General features: G+C 55.7%; 8 protein-coding genes across 8 annotated transcripts; 1 reads left to right on the top strand and 7 right to left on the bottom strand.

Moving 5' to 3' along the window:
- Nucleotides 1-1,167: 1,167 nt before the first annotated feature.
- Nucleotides 1,168-2,762, bottom strand: BKA78DRAFT_323372 (Alpha/Beta hydrolase protein). Its single transcript, XM_066889199.1, has 5 exons — nt 2,635-2,762; nt 2,486-2,569; nt 1,812-2,215; nt 1,599-1,710; nt 1,168-1,526 (listed from the first exon to the last, which is right to left on the bottom strand). Exons 1-5 carry the CDS (start codon nt 2,687-2,689, stop codon nt 1,372-1,374), a joined length of 810 nt encoding a protein of 269 aa, XP_066740449.1. The 5' UTR covers nt 2,690-2,762; the 3' UTR covers nt 1,168-1,371.
- Nucleotides 2,763-4,676: 1,914 nt separating this feature from the next.
- BKA78DRAFT_256561 (60S ribosomal protein eL37) lies at nt 4,677-5,131 on the bottom strand (the record flags this gene model as incomplete). The annotated part of the gene is made up of 3 exons (XM_066885098.1): nt 4,677-4,807; nt 4,908-4,979; nt 5,071-5,131. Coding segments are annotated over 3 exons (264 nt in total), but the record flags the coding sequence as incomplete, so codon positions are not given.
- Nucleotides 5,132-5,463: 332 nt separating this feature from the next.
- BKA78DRAFT_346502 (uncharacterized protein) lies at nt 5,464-7,209 on the bottom strand. The gene is made up of 2 exons (XM_066890528.1): nt 6,980-7,209; nt 5,464-6,931 (listed from the first exon to the last, which is right to left on the bottom strand). The coding sequence occupies exons 1-2, from the start codon at nt 7,090-7,092 to the stop codon at nt 5,713-5,715; spliced, it is 1,332 nt and encodes a 443-aa protein (XP_066740447.1). The 5' UTR covers nt 7,093-7,209; the 3' UTR covers nt 5,464-5,712.
- A 101-nt stretch (nt 7,210-7,310) lies between these two features.
- BKA78DRAFT_323361 (uncharacterized protein) lies at nt 7,311-8,525 on the top strand. The gene is made up of 3 exons (XM_066889198.1): nt 7,311-7,551; nt 7,609-7,828; nt 7,880-8,525. Exons 1-3 carry the CDS (start codon nt 7,342-7,344, stop codon nt 8,305-8,307), a joined length of 858 nt encoding a protein of 285 aa, XP_066740446.1. The 5' UTR covers nt 7,311-7,341; the 3' UTR covers nt 8,308-8,525.
- Nucleotides 8,526-8,747: 222 nt separating this feature from the next.
- BKA78DRAFT_382576 (fungal-specific transcription factor domain-containing protein) lies at nt 8,748-11,929 on the bottom strand (the record flags this gene model as incomplete). Its single annotated transcript, XM_066893038.1, has 2 exons — nt 8,748-11,529; nt 11,747-11,929. The coding sequence occupies 2 exons, from the start codon at nt 11,927-11,929 to the stop codon at nt 9,220-9,222; spliced, it is 2,493 nt and encodes an 830-aa protein (XP_066740445.1). The 3' UTR covers nt 8,748-9,219.
- Nucleotides 11,930-13,719: 1,790 nt separating this feature from the next.
- On the bottom strand, nt 13,720-15,072 carry BKA78DRAFT_333267 (uncharacterized protein; the record flags this gene model as incomplete). The annotated part of the gene is made up of 2 exons (XM_066890067.1): nt 13,720-14,263; nt 14,345-15,072. The coding sequence occupies 2 exons, from the start codon at nt 15,070-15,072 to the stop codon at nt 13,720-13,722; spliced, it is 1,272 nt and encodes a 423-aa protein (XP_066740444.1).
- A 462-nt stretch (nt 15,073-15,534) lies between these two features.
- On the bottom strand, nt 15,535-17,363 carry BKA78DRAFT_323354 (NIPSNAP family protein). Its single transcript, XM_066889197.1, has 2 exons — nt 16,404-17,363; nt 15,535-16,343 (listed from the first exon to the last, which is right to left on the bottom strand). Exons 1-2 carry the CDS (start codon nt 17,032-17,034, stop codon nt 15,859-15,861), a joined length of 1,116 nt encoding a protein of 371 aa, XP_066740443.1. The 5' UTR covers nt 17,035-17,363; the 3' UTR covers nt 15,535-15,858.
- Nucleotides 17,364-18,187: 824 nt separating this feature from the next.
- On the bottom strand, nt 18,188-21,016 carry BKA78DRAFT_256634 (uncharacterized protein; the record flags this gene model as incomplete). The annotated part of the gene is made up of 5 exons (XM_066885106.1): nt 18,188-19,267; nt 19,316-19,478; nt 19,539-19,645; nt 19,697-20,467; nt 20,519-21,016. 5 exons carry the CDS (start codon nt 21,014-21,016, stop codon nt 18,188-18,190), a joined length of 2,619 nt encoding a protein of 872 aa, XP_066740442.1.

Here is a 21,016-nt window from a genome sequence, read left to right as displayed (position 1 = left end):
TAAATGAAATACGACAGAGCTATGCAGAATACCAAGTGAGGAGCGCGCGCGCACACAAGGAGCATTCATACCCCAGTGCGGCCGGACATGGAAGTTTGACGACACTACTAGGCGGAGAAGCGCGCGCTCAGGGAGCATTTATACACAGCGACGGCCAAACTTCCTCTGATCCGCCAAACCACCAAGTCCAGCAAGCAGCACCAGCCCACTTCCACGTAACCCACCCGCACCGCATACATATATAACCCCAAACCCCCAGAACCCAATCGTGGGGCGGAGGTCGTCTCCCGAGCCGACTCGACTAGCAGCGCGTCAAGGTCCACCAACGCGCTGCTGATCAAGTCGGCTCGGGAGACGACCTCCGACCCATTTCTTTTTCTCTTTGACGCACTGCCGGATTGGGAAGAGAGTGGGCGAGCGGGAGACCGGTGTTCGAAGCTGTTAGGATGCAGGTGGTTGATGGGTTGTTCTTTTTAGAAGGTGGAGAGTGCTCTCTTATTTAGACGTGCTCTCTTATTTAGAAAAGGGTTACAGGGAGCATTCAAGCGCGTGCATCTGAGAGGACGGGGACTTGGCAGCATAGATGGGTTAAATCTCTTTCGTCATCTGCTGCTGCCTGGTGACCAAGATTGTGAGCTCGCGTAGGAAGGGGTGTTTTTCGCGTATATAGCCCCAAACCCCTAGAACCCAATTATCGGTTGGACGTTGTGACCCGAGCCGACTTGACTACTGGCGCGTTGGTGGAGCTTCTACGCGCCGGTGGTCGAGTCGGCTCGGGTCACGACCTCCGACCGATTTCTTTTTCTCTTCAATGTACTGCCGGATTGGGAAAGGAGTTGAAGGGCGAGAGACCGGTGTTCGAAGCTGTTAGAGCGCGTGTAGTGATGGGGAGTTCTTTTTAGCTAGGTGGGCTGGGTTGGATGGGTGACTAGCGACGAAAGAAATTACCAACTCTGAGGCTTTTTGGTGCCAAGGGAGAGTGTGTGTGGAGACAGGGAGTCTTCATACTAGCGGTGCCTTGAAGATGGATAGTGTTTTCTTGCTTGGGGAAGAGTTGCAAGGAGCACGCAAGCACTTGCCCCTAGATTTATGATGAGTTGGGACCATGCCCAGATTAGATTTCTTTCGTGATCTGCCGTGACCTCTGCCTGTTGCCCAGATTGTGAACGTTCATTGCTTGGCATAGGATGGGAGTGTTATGGAACATATCGCACACATGTCTCAAACAGCACAAAAGGGGCAAGTAGAAGCCGGTGTTAGTTGGGAGCATTCAAATTCGAATGAAGTTAATCAGGTGTACTTTGTCAAAAGCCCTACAGCTGACCTCAACCCTTCCCCCAAGGCTTCACAAGGGACCTGCCCCAGACGAATCTAGCACACGTGCTCCGGCTCGCCGCCAGCGTCCTCGCGGGGTCCCAGGTCGGAGCGCAGCGTGCGGTTGAACAGCTCGAGCAGCATCTGGAAGCAGATGCCGGAGATGGCGGGGTCGTAGCGGCCCTTGGAGAGCTCGTCGCGGATGAAGGCGTCTGGGAGAGGGGGAGGCGTTAGTGGGTGGATCGAGGAGAAAGGGGGAATTAGTTGCGAAGCAGGGGGCTTACGCTGCGCCCACTCGGGCTCGTAGAAGCTGAACTTGACACCTGCGTCGTGCATCGTCTGGCGTATCAGGTCGCGGCCGGCGGGCGGGACGTGAGTGTCCTTCTTGCCGAAGATCTAGGTGGGTTGGTGGATCAGTCTTCTGCGGGGGAAAAGGAAGGAACGATGTGAGAAGGAGGCATGCACGCTCTTTCCTAATGTCATGGCTGGACACTCACCATGACCAACTCGCCCTTGATATCCTTGACCCTCTTCAACGAATCATCATTCTTGCCCTTACCCAAGCTATGGCTATGAATGTCCGTCGCAAAATAGCACACGGCAGCAGAGACACGGCTGTCAAGGGCACAGCGGTAGGCCAAGTGGCCACCCAGGCACATGCCCGTAGCGCCAACACGGCCGTTGCACTGAGGATGCGACAATAGGAGAGATACAGACAACTCGGCGTCCTCGTCGTACGCCGAAACCTCCTTTTCGATCTTCCATGCGTTGCCCGCGTCCGTTCCGGGTCCGTCGTAGGCCAAAGGCGCGGGTCCCGTGAACTCGTGGTAGGAGGAGGGTGCGGCGACGATGAAGCCGTGCGAGGCGATCTGGCGCGCGAAGCGTTGGACGGGGCCCGTCACTGGTGGAGTTGCTGGGTCAGAGGGGGCTGGGGTTTTGATGTGTGGAGGGGGTGTGCGTGGGTGGCAGAATGCGATGAAGGGCGCATTTCGAGCATGGAAGGAGAAAATTCGACGGCCAATCTTGCTTGTTGGCCATATTCGTCCCGAGAGAATGCTGTGTGGACCTCCTCTTCAATGAAAATGGCAAAGACAGAATTGAGACGAGACAAAAAAGACAGAAGCATGCGGACAACGAAACACCATCCAGACGATATGGAGAAAGCCTTTACCTTGGTAAATCTCACTGAAGACAACAACACCAGGAAACTTTGCCTTTGGGTAGCCAGGAACGACGGGCTTGAAGAGGAAGACGCCTACAAAAATACTCAGCACGTTTGATCTCGCTTGAGGTCACGGTCTAGTGGGAGGCGGGGCATACGCATGTCACCACCGGCCTTGGTGGGCACATCCTGGTGACTTTCTTCAATGAGCATCTTGAAGTGCGGTTGATGTGTTGCTGATATGCTGATTGTTTTTTCCTTGATTGAGTTGTTGGTGGAGGTTGGGTTTGGTCGTTGGAGCAGCGTCATTTATTTGGCCCGACGTCCACCGAAGCCGGTGGCAACGACTTTTCGCTGCCCGCATCGTCATCGGCCAGCGTCAGTTCATCTTTCATGAGGGCATTGATTTTGTTTCATGATTTAGTTGATGAATGTAGGCTTTTACCTCGCATTCGAAGGTGATTGTAACATTTCAAGTTTCCCCATCATTTTTGGTTGTCGTGCTACATTTGATATATTTTCTGTGTGTTAATGCACGAGTCGCTCTGTCTAAAAACTGCATTCAATATCAAACGATTTCCATGCACTCCAAAGGCCCCAAACTGAAACTTACAAGGAGCTGCGGCAGAGACTCTGTAAAAATCCAATTTTTCAAAAGGAGCATGCCAATAGGATTCAACTCCTGAAGGCCAAAAGATTCGTTAGTATCTAAGCTCCGTGAGAAAGCATCGCATAGAGCATGGCGAATAAAGATGTCGTAAAAAAATCACGAAAAAGGCCTCATCAGGCAATCTAGGAGACGGATTCGTCAAGTCGCGCGACCAGAGCTCGTTTTCCTGGTACTCCAGCTCATTCGGCCCAGGGACACCATCCAATTCGACCCGACCAGCGGAGCAACGGCATGGAAAGGGTCCAACCGGAGAGACCGATGCGTGGCAGCAAAGATTGAAGCAGACAACGATGACTATTCTCTGTGACTTTACACAAAGGACTTGGTGAACTCTAGCATCAATATTGTAAAGGCGACGCTTGAATGCACACTGGACACGTACGTCATGATATGGAAATTCTCTGCCTTCTCTTGGTCGAGCTCCTCTGAGCCTTCGGGCCAACGAGATATGACGACCGAACGTGACACAATGTATCCAATTGGGCATTGCCGAAGTTCTAGATTGCAACATCAAACACCGCAGAAAAGCGTATTGAGAATGAAACCACACTGCAGGCCAATGTGAACGCATTGGGCAGTCACAAGTCTGGAAACGAAAGGAACAAGGGAAATCAAAAGTTGATACTCCAGATAGTCTGGTGGCAGTGAGATAATGCAGGATCGACTCGCAAAGACCGAAGCATCATTGTCCAGTGTTACTTTACCAATTCGCAACGTATGCTGGAGTAAGGAGGTTGCTGGGTTGCTGAAGCAGCTGATCAGGAGCGGCAAGCTGGGGATTCTCGGCTGGAGCGAGTATTGTCATGTCAATGGAAGTCACTGGGCGCCGCTAGAAAGTGGTCTGCCTGGTGACAGCGGCCATAGTAGCACAGCGTTTCGAACAAGTTAGTCACATCGTCAAACTGGCTCGAGGCACCGGGAGTCCATGCAAAAGGGGCATCAAATATTTCCATGCGAGGATTAATTCGCCAATTGTCGTGGGGCTTTGCGCGAGGTAATTCGATCGTACGCGTGCGAACGTTTGGGGTGTGATTCGGTCAATCGATTCGCAATTGGCGTGCGGCTCAAAACGGATGGACGAGCAGTGACGGGTCGAACTGATCGTACCGTGGTTGAGGCTCCGAAATTCATTCAAGGGCAGGTCAAGACACACTCATGACAGATGCGGTGACCCCGAATCCGAGTTGAATTTGACCGTCGAAGGTGGTATCTCGCGCTCTCTAATTTTCCGTGAACAAAATCCTTGTCCGAGGGCTGCATGGTATTTTTGACGCGGAGGAGCAATTCCATTGGGGGCGAGGCAAGTTTCTCTGATCTCTGATCCCATCACATTGTGAGAATCAAGTAACCTCTGGACGTTTCCATAAAGCCCAGAAAAAAGGAAGAAGCATGCGACGAATGCCCGCCCAGAGAATGCTCCGATTTGTGAAGTTTAACCCTTTGTTCACAAATCCATCGCGCCTTTTGGTAGTTTCACCGACCTCGTCCCGCCTACGACACCATCATCCCGAAGACCGAAGAGGAGGAAATTTACGCCTTGGTCTGGCGCTTGGCGACACCAGACTGGAAACCGTTGGCGAAGCGGCGGGGGACGTTCTTCAGGTAGCGCATGCGGCCGGAACCGGTGGTGTGCCTTCTCTTGGCCTTCTCGCCCCAGTTGACTGCATCCACCTGGTCAGTGTTGTTCTCGAAAAAATTCCTGATTGCGAATGTTGTTCCGGATATTCGAAGGGTATCGGGGTCATCGGAGGGTGAACGTACAGCCACGGGTCTTGGCCGCAGGGTAGCCGCAAGAAGCGCAGGTGTGCTTCTGGATGTGGAGGGAGCGGCGACCTGGAATCATGGCCATGTCAGTCCTCGTCCTCGCTCCCACTCGCTCTTCTCCACCACCGAGCCTGTCTTCAATTCTTGAGGGAGCACTAACCGCAACGCCTGCAGAGCGTGTGCGTCTTGTTGTGGCGCTTGCCGAAGCTGGAGGTACCCTTCGCTGTTTAGGCCGTTAGTCTCGTGTGTTGCGGTCGTGGTGGTTGGCGCGCGGTTGCGGACGGCGACGTACTCATTTTGAATTAGGGACTGTGGAAAAGAGGGTCAGCAATTTCGACGGGAGCGATAAAGTAGCAGGGCTACTGACCGTTGGTCTTGGTTGTCGTAGCTTCGAGGTGTCGTCGGTGATGTCGTCGTCCCGGGCGGATCTCGAAAGGCGAAGATGCGATTTCGTCGCGGCGCTCGCTTAAGTGTGGTTCACGTGACGCGTGCCCGACCTTGCTCCCGCGACAACCACCAACCAACTGAACCCAATCAAACGTTTACTGTCGAAGCAGGTTTAAAAGAGGTTCTTGTATTGCGACGAAAGACTGTGTGGGCTATCACTTTTTGCGTTGATGCACATGCAGCGGAGCTCGTCGCTTGATTCAAAAATCTGTTTTAAGACATCCGTCGAGGTTGCAAAATGGTATTATGTCTCCGCCCCAGTAATGCGAAATGCAAGTATCTTCATGCTAGCAAAATAGTCCTCGAAAATCGAACTTGACACTTCATCCAAAACCAGGTCAAGCACGGCAGCAAGTCAGGTCCCCTTAAGCCTTCCCCACTCCGCTTTTAGATCCACGAATCCATCCTCTCCAATCACCTTGCCTCTGTCCCATTCTCTTCCCTCTCCTTTCTTTCTCCACCTGACGTCCTCTTCTGATTTCTCTTTGCCACTGGCCCACTTCTCTATCTCCTCGTCGGTAAACCCAGCAGCCTTGAGCCTCTCGGCACCTTGCTGCTTCCACTTTTGCCTATCACGGAGAGCTTCCAGGGCCATGTCCCAGTCGTCTTCCTCCTCCGAGTCAACACGAACATCTTGCGAAGGGTCGTAGTCTGCTGAAAAGTGCTTGTCCATGTTGTTGTTGAAGTTTGTGGCTCCTCGGCCTCGCGGTCGAGTCACTGGTTCAGCGGGTGGTGGAAGAGGACCCAGAATCTCCTCGAGGGGATCAGTATCCGACTCGTCGCAGTCATATCCTCGGGATGCATGACCGTCAGCTGGTGGAGCCTTGCTCCTCCTGTCGCCAGCTGTATGGTCTTCCCGGGTTGTTGAAGCCGATGGGGAGTGTCGCTTTCGATGTGAGCGGTGTCGGTCTCTGGATCTGTTTCGTGGCCTGTCGGACGAGGATGATCTTGATCGCCTCCTTTTACGTTCGCGAACCTCACGATGCTGCCTGCGGTCCTCTGGAACATCCCTATCCCGCCTTGAATGGTGTCGCCGCTCTCTGCTGCTACCGATCGATGTGCTTCGTTGCCTTTCTCGTCGCCTACGTTCGGTGCGGTGCCTTTCCCTCCTCCCATCTTCTGATACGCTTCTATCACGGTCCCGGTGGCTTCTTTGGTGGTGCCGTGAACGGCGCTCGTCGTGTCCGTCCTCGCTGTCCGACTCGCGGTGTTTGCGCCCTCCGCTACGATGATCGCGGTCTCTCGTGGACTCGTGCCTCGACCCATGAGAGCTTCTCTCGCTACCGTGTCGCCTCTTTGGACTCTTGACTTGGTGTGATTCCTCGTCACCACCATCTGTCCGCTGCCTCTTGGACGGCCGCTCTTCCCGTCCCTTTCTGCTCCTCTCCGCCTCCCTTAGATCTTTCCCCAATATTGACTTTGCATCTCGAGGTGCCCTCTTATTCTTAAGCGAGAGTAATCTTGCCTTGGCCTCAGCTTCCTCTTTGGCCAGCAGCGCTGCATTATGACTGTCCGTTTCTCGGAGGATGTTTCGTAAAAAGCGAGTGTTGGGTTTTGGAGCTTTGCCTGAAGGTCTTGAGCGTATTAGTATTTGTCAAGACGAAGGAGCATACTTAACACACCTCTTGGGTAGAACGGCCTCGAGACCTACAGTCGCGTATCGGCTGGAGCTCGCTTTCGCGTCTTGCTTTAGAAGCTCAGCGACATAGTCGTCGGTCGGGTCGTCGGTAGGCATTGCGCCGCAAGATCTTCAGCGACTTGACGCACCTCCACAACAAACGAAGTCGGAGGGAGGAATGCGCCTCGTTGTGTTAAGCAGAGAGAGGGCAGATGGTCGCAACGACCATCGACATGGAGGCACTCGGGGCAGGAGTTGAGCATGACGTGGGGGCGGAGAATCGCCGGAGGAAATCCCGGCGGCCATCTTCGTCCTCGGCGAAACCAAACCAAAGCAGTAAACAAAGCAGACAACACCGCAAGCGACATGGCAACCGCACCGGAAACAGCAATTCAGCGCCTCCACGAGCTGCAGAAGAATCAGAACATTTCGATCATCGAGTTGAGCAACGATTTTGGCCCGAAGCCATCCAGCGATGCGACAAAGCGCAACTCGACTGGGTCAGAAGCGTCCGCCGACGATGCGGATCACGCAACTTCGCCAGCGACTTTGCAGGCCGACTTGATCCACTACAAGGTATCTCGCTGTCATACAAAATCTGCACTCCAAGAGTTTAGCTAATTGTTGCAACAGGAACTCTTTTCCAAGCTCCGCTTCAGCTACGTCGAGCAAACCACCAAAGAGAAGTTTCTCACGGCCCTCACGACCGACCCGCCGGAGTTTGTAGAGCCGCAAGAAAACCTCGAATTGGAAGCGCAACTGGTCGAAGTCAAGGCAAGCCTCAAGGCGCAAAAGCTCCAAGTCGCGGAAACGCTCGCCCAGCTCGAGCGCCGCGGCCGCGAGCTCAGCCAACGTGAGTTTCTTCGCGTCAACCACCAAACAAGTGAGCTGAACATGCATCTAGGCTACGAATCCATACAGCTCCGCACGTCACAATTGTCCGCCCTCCCTGCCCAAATCGCCGACCTCGACGCCACCATCTCCTCCCTCCGCGCAAGCTCAGCTCCCGACCCCGCGAATCCCTCCCTCTCCTTACCGCTGCCCGAAACCCTCAAAGTATTGCAAGAGCGAGAAGCTGAGGCCGCCGCTCTGGATAAGCAGTTGGCATCGTTACAGGCGGCGGTTCCGCGCAAGACGCGCGAGCTGGAGCGGTTGGAGGCGGAGCTGAAGCCATTGGAGATGCAACGGAATGGAACGGTTGCGGCGGCGAGAGAGGCGCAGCGGCGGAGAGAAGAGGGCGAGGCGGGCATGGGCGATGACTTGGAGGAGAGGGGGAGGTGGTTGACGGCGGTGGAGCAGGGGATGAGGAGCATGTTGGAAGTGGAGAGGTGAGCAGCGGCTGACAATCTTGAAATTACCTTTGGGCGTTCATAGGACTAAGGAGGTTGGGATGGTGTGTTTCTGTTTTCAATGATACCATGGGTAGGCTGAGCCGGTCAACAAATTTTCAATCACAAGGTTATTACTACTTTGTCAGTGACTTCCGACACTGGAGCGATTGAAACGACGATAGCAGGTTGGGTGGAGCTGAAAGTTAAAGAGAACCTTCAAAAATGCTGGCCATGCTGGGCGCCAGAGTGACGCCAGTACCCATGTTTTGCGTAGTGCATAGGTATTACCACTGCTCGCACCAGGGGAAGTGGCTGGAAGGAGTAATCGCGGAAGCTGCAAAATCGAACGTCTGCATCTTCAAAACCCCAGCGAAAACCTCAAGCAAAACCTCAAGCAAAACCTGAGTAAAATACTCTCTAGACGTTTGACGATAAACAGCAGGGCGAAGCAGAATTCCCCCCCTTAACGTTGCGAACGTGAAGGGGTACCGGCAGGCTTGATTTAATGTTAAACGTCTAGATATTGATGAAAGCTCTACCAAACCCTAAGCCAAAACCTGAGCCAAAACCAGAAGAGAAACCTGAGCAGAAACCTGAGCAGAAAACCCGTGCGAAAAGCCAGAATCAGCACGTTCGATGATAAATAATGGAGGTCCGATTACCCTTTTCGGCATTGCCGACTTGACAGAAAACAGTGGGGGGGCCATCAACGCACCTGCTGGATGCCTTTGTTGTCCAAGTATCTCGCTGAAGAAAACCAATCAATCTCGAGGTGCAATCGCGTTCCCTTCGTTGCACACGCACTTGGCACGACAGATGAACCCCCATACATAAGACATTTTTACCAATGCCACGAACCTCTACCCGAATCGACAATTGCCGCACGATCACTCTCACGTCACCACTCACTCACTCAGCCCATGACCGTCTGCCACCCCTTCTCCAACATGACATCGACCCAAAACGTGTCGCCACCCCTCCTCCACACCTCCTCGACCAGCTCCATCATGCGCTCCAGCGGGCGGCGGGGGAGGCGCTTCGAAAACTCGCGCAGGCGCTCCATGACGAAGCGGCGCGCGTGCCGGACGGCCGCGGCGCCGGCGTCGAAGTCCCAGTAGTCGAGCGACGTGACGTGGCGCAGCTCCGAGGCGGCCGCCACCAGCAGGATCGGCTGCGTCGACATGGTGCCCGAGCTGCTGGGCAGCGACTCGAGCATCGACAGGATGTGTAGGGCTAGGCTGTTGAGGAAGCTGCGCGCGTCCGTCGCGCTGGTTTGCGAGGCCGTCGGCGGCGGCGCCGCGCTGCTGTGCGCGGTTGGGTGCCCGCTGATGCCGAGGGAGCTCTGCCAGGCGGTTGTGGCGGTGGCGAAGTCGTCGTGGTCGTCGAGTTCGTCGGTGGTTGCAAGGCGTTTGGCGGGTGTGTTGGAGTTGGAGTTGGAGTTTGTGGTTGATGCAGTCGTTGTCGGCGGTGGATGAGCTGCGCCCAACCGCTTGCGCAGCAGCGAGGGAAAGACGCGGTACAGCTCGAGCAGCCCGGCGCAGCGATACGCCTCGCCGATGGCGACGAAGTCTGCACGCGTGGTGTTGACGTCGCCGGGATCAATCAGGTCCTCGGTCGTCGGGAGCGAAGCGGAGAGCAAGTGGTCCTCGAGCACCGTGGCCCAAGCCAGATTGTCGGCGGCGGCTTTGGCGCGGCTGGTGCGGAACGACGACGCTGGCATCATGCCAAAGGTGGTCGACCTGTTGGCTCTGTCGCGCGACTTGGAGAGCCGCTCTTGCCGGATCAGCCGGCCCACTTCGGCGAAGATGGTTTGCACCTTGGGCGCGATACCAGTCCAGGGATGCGGGAGGAGCTTTCTGGCTTGCGCGGTTGGACTGTCACTGTTGCCGCCGAGGAAGGACGAGGCAAGACCCAGGGGTCCGATGTTGGACGAGGTGCATTCCGGCTCGACGAAGCCGATTAGCATTTCCCAGTATATCAATGCCTCCTCAAAGAACTGGTTCCGCCTGCGCAGCAGATTGTTTCCAGGAGGCACTGGAGCAATGAGGCGTGGATATATGAGCGCTCTCGCGGCTGAAAGATGGGAGAGACCCAAGTCACTAGAATCGTGCCATGAGGCTGATGGTCCCAAGAGCAACAGCGTGAGCAACGCCCTGTCACTGCTCTGGCACCCTGCAGTCACCAGCTGCATCTCGTCCTGGAGGCTCTGATACGCCTTGCGCTGCATTTCCAAGCCGGTAAAGATCATCTCTGGATAAAAGTTGGCCAGCTGAGCGGCTGCCATGGATTGGATGGCGTAATACACGGATTGACTGCTGTCCCATATCTGACCAACTGCGCTCCTGAAGGGATTCAGGGCTGAGTCGAATGCCGAGTACAGCGGACAGACGTTGCTGAAGTAATAGTTGACTAGCTTCATTGCCGGATCGACCAGTGAAGGACCAGGAGCGCTGTTTGCTCTCGTGTAGAAGCTTATCATTTCTTCTGGTTGGTCGTTGAAGTGCAAGGGCAATTCTTCCACGTCTCCTGGGTCATCGATGCCATCCGCGCCGGAACTTGGAGTCTGGAATCCCATCTCAGGGATGTCGAGATCAGTGAATCCAGCATCGAGGTCAATGTCCAACATTCCCGGAGTAGGCATATCGTTTGGCGCATCATCCGCGTGGGAATCTCCGCCATGCGAATCAGGCCCTCGGTCCACCTCCTGAATGCTTGTTTCTTCGTCACCACGACTCCGGGCCTCCCCAGGTCGATCTTTGGCGCCGTCAACTGGAGCCACGCACTCCACGACCCGCCTCAAGTGCATCCCAACGGCTTGGTTCCAACCGCTCGAAGCCGATCCCTCCTCTTCCACACTTTCAGCCTCCTCTCTCCGTCTCTTCATCCCAGCCGCCGCCCTCTGTGGTTGCTCTTCACTGCGATCGGCACGCTCGTTGGCATTTTCAGTCGACCCCTGCTCTCCATCTCCACCTCTTTCAGACCGATCCCTTCCTTCATCTGCGTCCTCCTTCCTCTTGGCCCTCGTCGTCAATGGCGTCGATCTCCCCGAGTCTCGTCGTCTGGCAGCCAGAGTCTGGCTCTGGACCTGGCTCCTGCCGGGCCGTTCGCCGGCCAGGTAGGACTGGTACTTGTCGCACCATTTGAGCAGCTTGCCGTAGCCGGGGCAGTCGATGTGGCGGGCGACGCAGTTGCGGCAGGAGGGCTTGGTCTCGTCGCATTTGAGCTGTTTGCTCGGAGAGAGCGCGAGTCAGAAAAGGGAGGGAATGAAGTTGTTAGGGGAAAGAATTGAGAAATGAAGACGGGCAAGCCGTCCAATGGAAATGAAAATAGAACTGCAGAATTCCGTAAAGGCAAACGGGATGAAATGAAAATGGCAAAAGCTCGTCCAGCAAGAATCGCCAAGATTACGTCGTGTACGCATCACACACGAGCTTACTTACCCTCTTGAGCTTACACCGCTGACACCCATTCTTGCTCTTTGGCCTCTTTCGCGGATTCTCCTTTCCGCCGCTACCACTGGGCGCCGTGGTCGATGATACATCGACAGCAGCAGCAGCCGCAGCGGAGGGAGGCTGAGCAGTGACTACACCCATCTTTGCCGCCTTGGCCGCCGTTCGCGCCATGGATGACTGATCGTCGGTCGTCAACACGACCACTCAGGTAGAGAGAGAGGGAGAGAGGTATGATGATGATGTGCTCGAGGAGGATAAGCGAGACGAAATGGGCCTTGATGAGATGGGACGACGCCGCAACGTGCGCGACGGACGGCTGACTGGCTAAACTCCCCCAGATCGATCGTCCAAAGTGGCCCTGGAAAGTAGGTACGATTCGCCGGTTCTCTCTTTTTCCGACGTGTAGTTGTGTAGGGCTCTTATCGGTCTTGTCCTAGCTCTTTCTGCGCCGAGTAGCTGTCCGTCTGTCGCTCGATGAACCAGAGAAGTGCCAGAGGGTTTGGCTGTTAGAAGGAAAAGAGCAGGAGGAAAAAAATTACAAGCGCTCGCCGGTATGATGGTGGTGGCTTCGCAGTCGGTGTGTGATCGCCCCGCGACGGTATCCGGCAAGTAGTACGCACGCAGGTCCAGTGGTCGTCAGGACCGTCGGCTAGGCCAAAGATGTGACAGTCAGGCAGCGTATTATTATCTACAGCGCGCCAACGACTGGCCAGCAGCGAGCGAAAAGAGCAGGGCCGGCCTGTCTGCCTGTCCGCCCGCGGGCCTCTGACCCTGACTCTTGCTGGATCTTGTTGCGTGGTTGACGGTACATGGAGCCAGCGGCAGGGCGCTGTGGTTCGTCATAGATAAGAGAGAGCACGCGCCGATGCGCTACTCCGCCCGGCCGGCCGTGTACCTGGCTCCACTCTCACTTTTCGCTCCCACACGAACCCCAGCCTTTCCTGACGTTTTGTTTTTTGAACCGTGGGCCAGATTTAAGTTCGGTGGAGACGGCCGATAAGGGATGGGTCCTGGACCATTGAATTTGGAGATGGAAAGGTCTAAGAATTTGGACATGTTCAACGAGATGGACCCTGACGACAGCAATGGAGCAATAATGCGGGGAAGCGAGCGAGCGAGCGAGCACTACCAGCAGTGCAGCACCGCTCAACCACCGCCACCAGACGGCGACTGGAAGCAGATGCTTTTACGTCATGGCATCGACGGTTAGCGGCGGACACTAGGCCACGCGACAAATGTCGTGTGCGGAGCCAACCAGGGTAAGCCAGAGCGAGTGATTGATTAATAGTACGAGATGTGTGGAGCAGAAAAAGAATGAGCAGACACGTCTCGAGGAAGGGCGGCAAGGCGAGATGGTGCATTCGACTCTGGATTACTTTTCAACCTCGGCCTACTCGTCAACTCTCTTTCTGCATACCCACCTACCTGATTGTGATGCTACCCAGATCCATTGGCTACCTAGTTCATACCCGCATACCCATCATTTTTTGTACAATACATACTGCTACATCTACAACACCACACATCCGCCTTCCACCTCTATCCTACAGTAACCCCCTGGATTGATGTTCATGTACAGCGCCAGCCAGTCAGTCATTACCTCGTTCCAAAAAGGGAATGAATGAAAGAAAGATCGCAATCCACATCCAGACGTCCGCGACCAAAATGATACGGAAAAAGGAAACCACAGCCAGCCGCCGCAATCTCAAAGCTTCCCATTACCTGGCTGCTCCGTCGACCTCTTACGCGCCGAGGTTGCTGTGTCTGGAAATGCAGTACCACCTCTTCGTTTTGCGTCCAATCGCCTGAGTCGCGTGGATCGGTCCAATCTGCGCGTCCCCTTTTACCACCATACATGAATGCGTACTTTCGCCTCTTCCTCTTCTCAAGACTACCTCAGCCTTCAGTAGCTCGATTTCTGCTCACCGCGACCTTCCTCGGCCACTCGACCGCGCACGGGCTTAGTTGCTCTTCTTCTCCTCTTCCGTCTCGACATACGGATGCTTGATGGTCAAGCACCAGATGTCGAGGTAATCGCAGATGGTCGTAATGACGTCGTACACGAAGCTGCCGTGGACGCCGACCGCCAGCCCGACGCACATGAAGACAAACGCAACCTGATAGACGCCGTCGCCGAGGGCGCTGGGCCAACCCAACTTGGCCAAGCCACCGAGGTAGATGCCGTCGAGATGCATCTTCAGGAGGGTGTTGCGAATGACAGGGCCCGCGGAGTCCACAACGGCGTAGAGAAGCGGCAGGATGAGGATGTTAGTGCGAGGGAAGGCCGACTTGGTCAGGTGCGCGGTGATCATGCGGCCGACGCTGAAGGCGTTGATGAGGCCGACGTAGAAGATGAAGGGTACCAAGTGCGCATTGAGGATGACGGGTTGCAGCCACAGGTAGGCGACGATGAGGACCCAGGCGGTGAAGAAAGGGAGCAGACCGAGGAGCGCGATGCGACTGCGCTGGCCACGCTCCCGCCGAGCAGCAATGACGTTCTGGGCGCTGTTGTGATGTTAGCTGGAATGTGGTTTGAGATACGGTGTGCGGTGGCAATGCAAGGGGGTTGCCGCTGCAGATACTGACCTCGAGACGGTGTTGAAGACGAGCATGATGGCGCCATACACCATGTACCACTCGGTCCATTCCATGTTGTAAACCAGCTCTGGCAGCCATTCGGGTCTGTTGATACCGAGCGTCGCCAGCATCCCCTGATGCCAGAAGCTGCCGCCGCCCAAGTAGCCGGTCAGGGCGTAGACGACGCAAAGGGTCAGGATGCCCTCGACTGGGCCGGACACAATTCCCAGGGTCAGCGTGTGCGTGTGATATTCGTCCCAAGTTTGCACGTAGAAGGTGAGAAGGCTGGCAAACAAAATCATGACCGTCTTCCAGCCCTGGCCGAGGTTCATGGCGGCCGCGAACAGGAGCACCTCGAGGCTGGTGTTGACGGCATCTACACCATGGTCGAAGAGCTCTCCCAAGGGTCCACTCTGCCTGGTCCGGCGCGCTTGCGTCCCGTCAACGGCGTCAAAAGTCTGGTACAGGAAAAGACCCAGCGCCCAGGAATAGTAGACCCACTGCGGGCAGTCGACGTCAAGACCGGGCGAGTACCAGAGCATGGTAAGGAAGTTGGCGACGACGAAGCCGAAGCCGGAAAGCGTGATGGCGTTTGGCGCCATGCTCATCGGAAACATTTTGATGACGACATTGGTGTAGAAAGGCTTCAAGATGTAGCGCGAGACCAGAGAGTGGTCAACGCCCGAGTACTTGTACTCTTTGAGCCGCGGGAGCTTGTCTTGCCGTATGTAGACCATCTTGAATGTGGATTTGCCGCCTTTTCTTCCTCGATCTTGCCCTCGCTCTTTTCTGTCCTGGAGATGTCTGGCCTTGACGTGGCGGGGTGGCGCGTGTGCGGTGAAGAAGGCAGTGCGCGTGTACTGGTAGCTCAAAGAAACTTCAACGTGGCTCGCTTTTTGTGTCGTAGCTGGCTGCGTAAACGAGTCGTCGCGGTCGTCAGGTCATTAAAGCGAGGTGAGAAGGGCGAGTGGGTGAGGAGAAGGAAAAGACGTTTCGGAGTGCATGGTTCTTGTTTCGACGAATTTCTTGATCGGACGCGTTCCATCGCCGTCATCGCTCGGGCCACGCGACTCGAAGACATGTGCGCTCCATGATAGGCTGCTGCTGCAAGACCCAACCCACGCCGCTACCAAAGCTTGACTTTTCGGCCACCAACTACTGAACTATTGTCAAACGGCACGGCTCGTACGCTTTTACAACGGGTGCTTTGCTGGCATCCTTTTAGCAACTATACAGCTCTGCATTGCCTCGGATGTGCGAGTACGAATTGATTTCTTCCATTTTCGTTTCTTCATCCTCGACCAGGAACCCTTCAGCTACCCTGAGTACCATACAAAAACCGTTTGAAAGTCCGCCTGCTCAAATGCCTTTGGCCACGCAGATTGACCACACTAGCAACGCGCGGAAAATGCACATCAGCCATCCTTTCTTCCCGTCCAATCCACCGTCCGAATCGAGTTTCGCTTGCAGAAGAAGTACAACTAGCAATCATCCGTCGTGAACCTCTAGCGCAAGCTGTCGAGTTATGCTACCGGGCTCCATGGCATGGGGATCATGATTCGGCTCTTCATGGTCTGAATCAACGGCACAGTCTTGTGGACCGTCTCGCCCCATCCCTCGACACTCCAGCTCTGCTCTCGGCGAATCTTGCGCTCTTCGAGGTTGGCAAACTGCCACAGGTGGTGCACCGTGTTGAGGTCTCCGATCTGAACGAACCATGCGCCCACGCCCTCCATGACCTCGCGCCGGGCCTTGAGTCCCTTTCGCCAGTGTGTCTCCCACTCGAGCAAGTTGCCAGGGTGCAGCGTGTACGAGCGGAGTTCAAAGATGCCACCCAAACGGCGGGGCGGAGTAGTCGGCCAGAATGAAAACTCCTGCATCAGCGACGATCGCTTCGTGTTGATGAGGGTCTTGAGTTTCCTGTCGAATTCGGGGAAATCGGGATGGAATTGGATCGAGTGGAGCGATTCATGGTAACCCTCGTAGCGCTGGTATTCCCAAATGTGGACTGTGTTTACTGCGAATCAGCATTTGATCTTGTTTTGGTAAACATGCGGGAAAAACTGACCGAAAGTGTCGCAATCTCCAACCTCTGTTCTCCAGCTGCCGACAAGATTGACCTTGTTCTCGGGCGATGCGGCCATGCGAGGGTACCACTTGCCGACGAGCTCGACGTACTCGTCCACCTTGTCGGGCTTGACCTCGTGGGTGACAATCGAGTGGACGTACTTGCCGCGAGCAAGCACCTGCGAGAAGCTCCTCTCCATGTCGCGGTCCAGGTTGCGGCCCTCGTGAGTGCCGTAGATGAGGGTGGAGAGCTTGCCCTTGGATTTGCCGCCATCTTGGGCCTCTTCGCGCTCCTTGGCTTCTCCTGCAAGCACAAAAGGAAGTGAGTGAACGGCTTTGGCGAGGGTTGAATCAGACGCAGCAGATGCAGAGGGACCAGACGCAGACACATGACCGGCGGCTGGGGATTGGGAAGGTAACCCACTCTCTTCTCTCTCGCGCCTCGCGGCCTGCTCCTTCAGCTGCTGTCGAAAGGCGCGCTGCCTCTCGTCAAACTTGGCGGCTCCATTGGGCTCGACGTCTGCGAGCGATGGAGAGCGCGAAGGTTGACGGTGGGCAGCGAGAGCGGTGAAGGAGCGCAGCGCTGAAGGCCCCGTCTGGGTGCGAAGAGCCGGTGCAATGCGGGGAATCATGGTGCAAGGTTATTGGAGGTGTAGGCGAAGAGTCGCGGATGAAGGAGGAGTGAGGGTGTAGGAGAAGTATAGGTAGATGGAAGTACAGTAAAGGCGAAGGAGTAGGAGGGATGACGTTGGCTGTGGATCGGCTCAGGCGAGTCGAAGGACCAAGAGCCTGTGCCGTCGCCTCAGGTCGCCGGGTGGTGCGAGGTGCGCGAGATGAATGGTGTGGATGCGGAGAGGGAGGGGGTGTGTGAGTGGGAGGGCGAGAGGGGAGCGTGGTAGCCAAGCGGGTGGGTGATGGGTGAATGCGTCTGCGTCTGGTAGTCGATGGAGGTACCTCTGCACTGTGCTGGCATTGGAGAGTGACATGAGACGGGAGGGTCGCTTTAAAGCTTTCCCCGCAAATTGTACGTCAGCAGCATGCACCAATCACCTCCAGATCTGCTGTTCTGTGTGAGCTGCCTCCACCGCCAATCCGTCGTCGTTGTCCCTGAATCCCTTTGTCCATTACCAGGTCAATCGCCACGCCTGTCATTGGCCTCTCTATACGCGTCGTTGTCAACGCCCCCAAGCCCAAGTCCAGACTCCCGCTGCTCCTCCACCCCCACAACTGAAGCACGGGAGCTTGGACTCCATCCCTGACACGACCCTGTCCTCTTACATCAGTATCCGACACTAGCCGCTACATCTGCATACCGCGATTTTTGTGGAAGCCATTAAGTACAGACACACGGAAGCTACTACTTCTCTTATTCCAGTCGTCATGTCTGGATGATTTTCATTGCTATGCTAGAAATTCGCACGAGCCTCCTGCCTATCTTGCCCCAGCCCATCTTCTCCACTACAGCTCCCCACATCTTTTCTGTGACGTCTCTCTCCACATGGCGTCACAATCACCTCAACAACGCCGTCGTACCTCCCGCTCTCTATTCTTCGCCTCCCACACTGCTCCCACACATAACCCAGAGAATTATGCTATATACAATCCTCCCAAAACCCATCCTTCTAACACCAAGGACCCTCATTTTTCCGGACCAAGCCTTGCCCGCCCGATCCCATAAGTCTTCGAATCATTCCCAAGTCGACGCCGCCGCTACTCCATCTTTTTCGTCGCTTGGGACTGCCATCTTTCGTCGTCAGTGGCTCGAAGCCGTTGTGATCCAGGGGTCTATGACCTGACCCGCTGGTAGAAGAGGATGTAGGCCACCTTGTCTTTGGCGCCCTTGTCTTGCATCGGCGTTCTCTTGCCGCCCGACGATGGTGTCGCCGTGCCATTGACAACACCCATCCACTTCTTACCAACTGCGCTTGAACTACCCGAGCCGTTGACTTGGCTCCATCCTCCTTCTGCCTGCGCCTCTTCCTCATCTTGGTCGAAGCCAGCCTGCTCGTAAATGTTCTTGGTTGCGCTTGTTTCGTGCTTGTGTTGTTCGAGGGCCTTTGCGAGTACGCGCGGGTCCTCCTCGCTGCCACCTTCAGCCACGTCTTCTGCGCGAATGCGGCGGAGGACCGTGTCGTCCATGCGAATCCACTCCCTGCCATCTTGACGGCGGACGTCGACGGTGTAGTGGCCACCACTAGCTGTCTTGCCGTGGTGGTAGACTACTCCCGTCAGACGATACTTGGGTTGGCCACCCTTGACGGCAAGACCAGGGCGCGAGTGCGGCGGGAAAACCTCCTTCGGAATCTCAAGGTCCAGCGGGTATCCGACCTTCTTCCAGATCTTCTGAGTGCCCCCTGTGTTGTCGTACTGGAAACGCTTGAGATGCAGAATGAGGACCGGTGGTAGCGACTCGATGAAAACTTGCTTTGTTGCCGATGTGCCGGGACCACGCGGGGAGTTGAAGTCGCCTTGGAGAGTCTCGGGCCGAGTGAGGCCCCTCAGTGCGTCAACAATGTTGTTTACGTTAGGTGCCCCAATGTCAAGCTGGAGGGGTTGATAAGGTTCGAGCGTGACCGAGGGCTTCAGACCAGGGACACGAAGTTCCGAGCGAAGCTTGCCCCCGAACAGCTTGGTGATGGGAGTTTCGAAATCCACCATGCCAGACGACCTGGTGATTGCTGCCTTTTGCTTTGGGCCGACTTCCATCCAGCCGTCGACCGTGTTTTCTGTCGCTGGTGACTGGGCTGTGGCTTCACTGCCAGATTTGGCATCCGACGAAGCCTTCTTCATCATGTGTACGCATTCGTCGTGAAGACCCGCCAGAAGGAAACCCAAAAACTCCTCAGCATCCTGCTGATGTCCGCGCTATAACCAGTTAACAATTGCTCCGTTCTTCAGGGACGGACGGCTTACCCTCATGGATGAAAATCGAGGAAGACTTTTGATAACGTCGTAAACAAACTCGGGAGTGAATGCATCGCCGTACTGCTCCAGCTCCATGTCCTTGAGCCGGAGTTTCAGTTGCTCTTGTGAAACAGCAGAATCAATTATGGGAAATTCTTGCATGAACAGGATCCTGAATTTTTGTCAGCAAAGCATTCCTCGGCATGTTCCTTTGTAGCTTTTCAAAACTCACATGGCGTCAAGCAAAGGAGTCTCGCTTTTAAAGCTGTACGCTGCACGCTTGCCAACCAGATCGAGGAACTCGTAAAACGGGGTACAGAAAACAAGTGTTTGAAGAATCTTCCAAACATTAGCAATGCAGCACTTTTCAGGCCTAGAATGTCAACCTACCGAATTCATATAGCACATGTTGCCAGTATTCACAAGACCACGCGGCTCGATAAAAGCAATCTTGCCATCGTTGCTCGCCTCGAATGTGCGGAGGACGTCAACAAGGGAGTTGCTTTTTGGCGGCGCGAAGCCATTGGGGGCAGATGCACCATTTGCTACTGTTGGAGGCGCGGGACCGGCAGAATTTTTCGTTCTTACCAGGTCAGCCCAAGACTTTGGAGGAGCTGCCTTGGGAGGAGGCGACGTCGCAGTCGCAGTCCTCTCAGACACGGGAGATGCCGAGGTCTTTGCTGCCGCGCTCTCATCCTCTTGCTTTGATTCCCCGACAGCGGTGGCTGGGCGTTCGGCTGTCGACGCGGTGGCACTGCTCTTCCTTCGCGATGCAGGTACAGCAGGGACGACCGGCTTAATTGGTATGAGGGGTACCGCCGGGACAGTGCCCTTTCGGTTATGAGTCGGAGGAACTTGCGCGCGAGGAGTGGACGGGGGAAGCGCCGATGAGGGAGTAGTGGGGTGCGTCGAATCAGTGTCCGATGGAGGCTGAGAAGTACCAGGCGTGTCGAGCTCAGAGGCCGCAATCGCGGGGGCCTCTGGCGCGTCCCTTTGCTCCTCTTGCTGCTCCACGCTCTCAGGCTGAGTCGCCTCTGCCGATTGTTCCCTCGCAGGCAGCTCTAGCAAAGGCTCGTTCGATGCAGGTTGGTCGCGCCTCCGTCTCCGTTGTCGCCGCGCTTTCGGTGGAAATGGCTCATCGGGGTGAGTGTACCAGGGTAGCTGTCAAAGTGTCAGCAGGTTGCTCAACGTCAAGCTTCAAGATTCTCGTACCGGTGGATAAAAAGGCATCCTGGCTCCCTGCGCCAGAGGCGCGTGTCTTGACGAGAAGGATGGCCGCGAGGAGCCCGGGATGGGAGGCGTGGTGGAGGTGCTTTGTGCGGTTGTTGGAGTTGAAGGTGATACCAATGGCTGCGAATTAACCGAAGGCGTGGAGGGCGCGGGCTGCGGCGTGAAGGATTGTGCAACCAAGGCTGCCGGAGGCGTGTGAGTGTGGACAACCGGCGGAGTGCGGACGTGCTGGCGGTGCATGGGACCAACGGAATGGGCGTGGGGATGAGAGGAAACCACGACCGGCGAGTGCTGGGGCGGCGGCGGCTGCTGAGGGTGGTAAGGCCGCGGCGGCAAAGGGTGTTGATACTGGGGATGGGCATTGTATGCCGCAGGATAGTAGTGTTGAGCATAGTATGGATGGCCGGCGTGGAAATGGGCAGGATGGTGGTAGCCAGCGTAGACATGCATCGGCGCAGGCGAGTGGGCCTGGGGCGGCAT

This window comes from Phyllosticta capitalensis (assembly GCF_038381095.1).
Source record: "Phyllosticta capitalensis strain CBS 128856 chromosome Unknown BKA78scaffold_10, whole genome shotgun sequence".
Lineage (NCBI taxonomy): Eukaryota > Fungi > Ascomycota > Dothideomycetes > Botryosphaeriales > Phyllostictaceae > Phyllosticta > Phyllosticta capitalensis.
The sequence above is the reverse complement of the archived record's forward strand: the minus strand, read 5'-3'. Positions and strand labels throughout refer to the sequence as shown.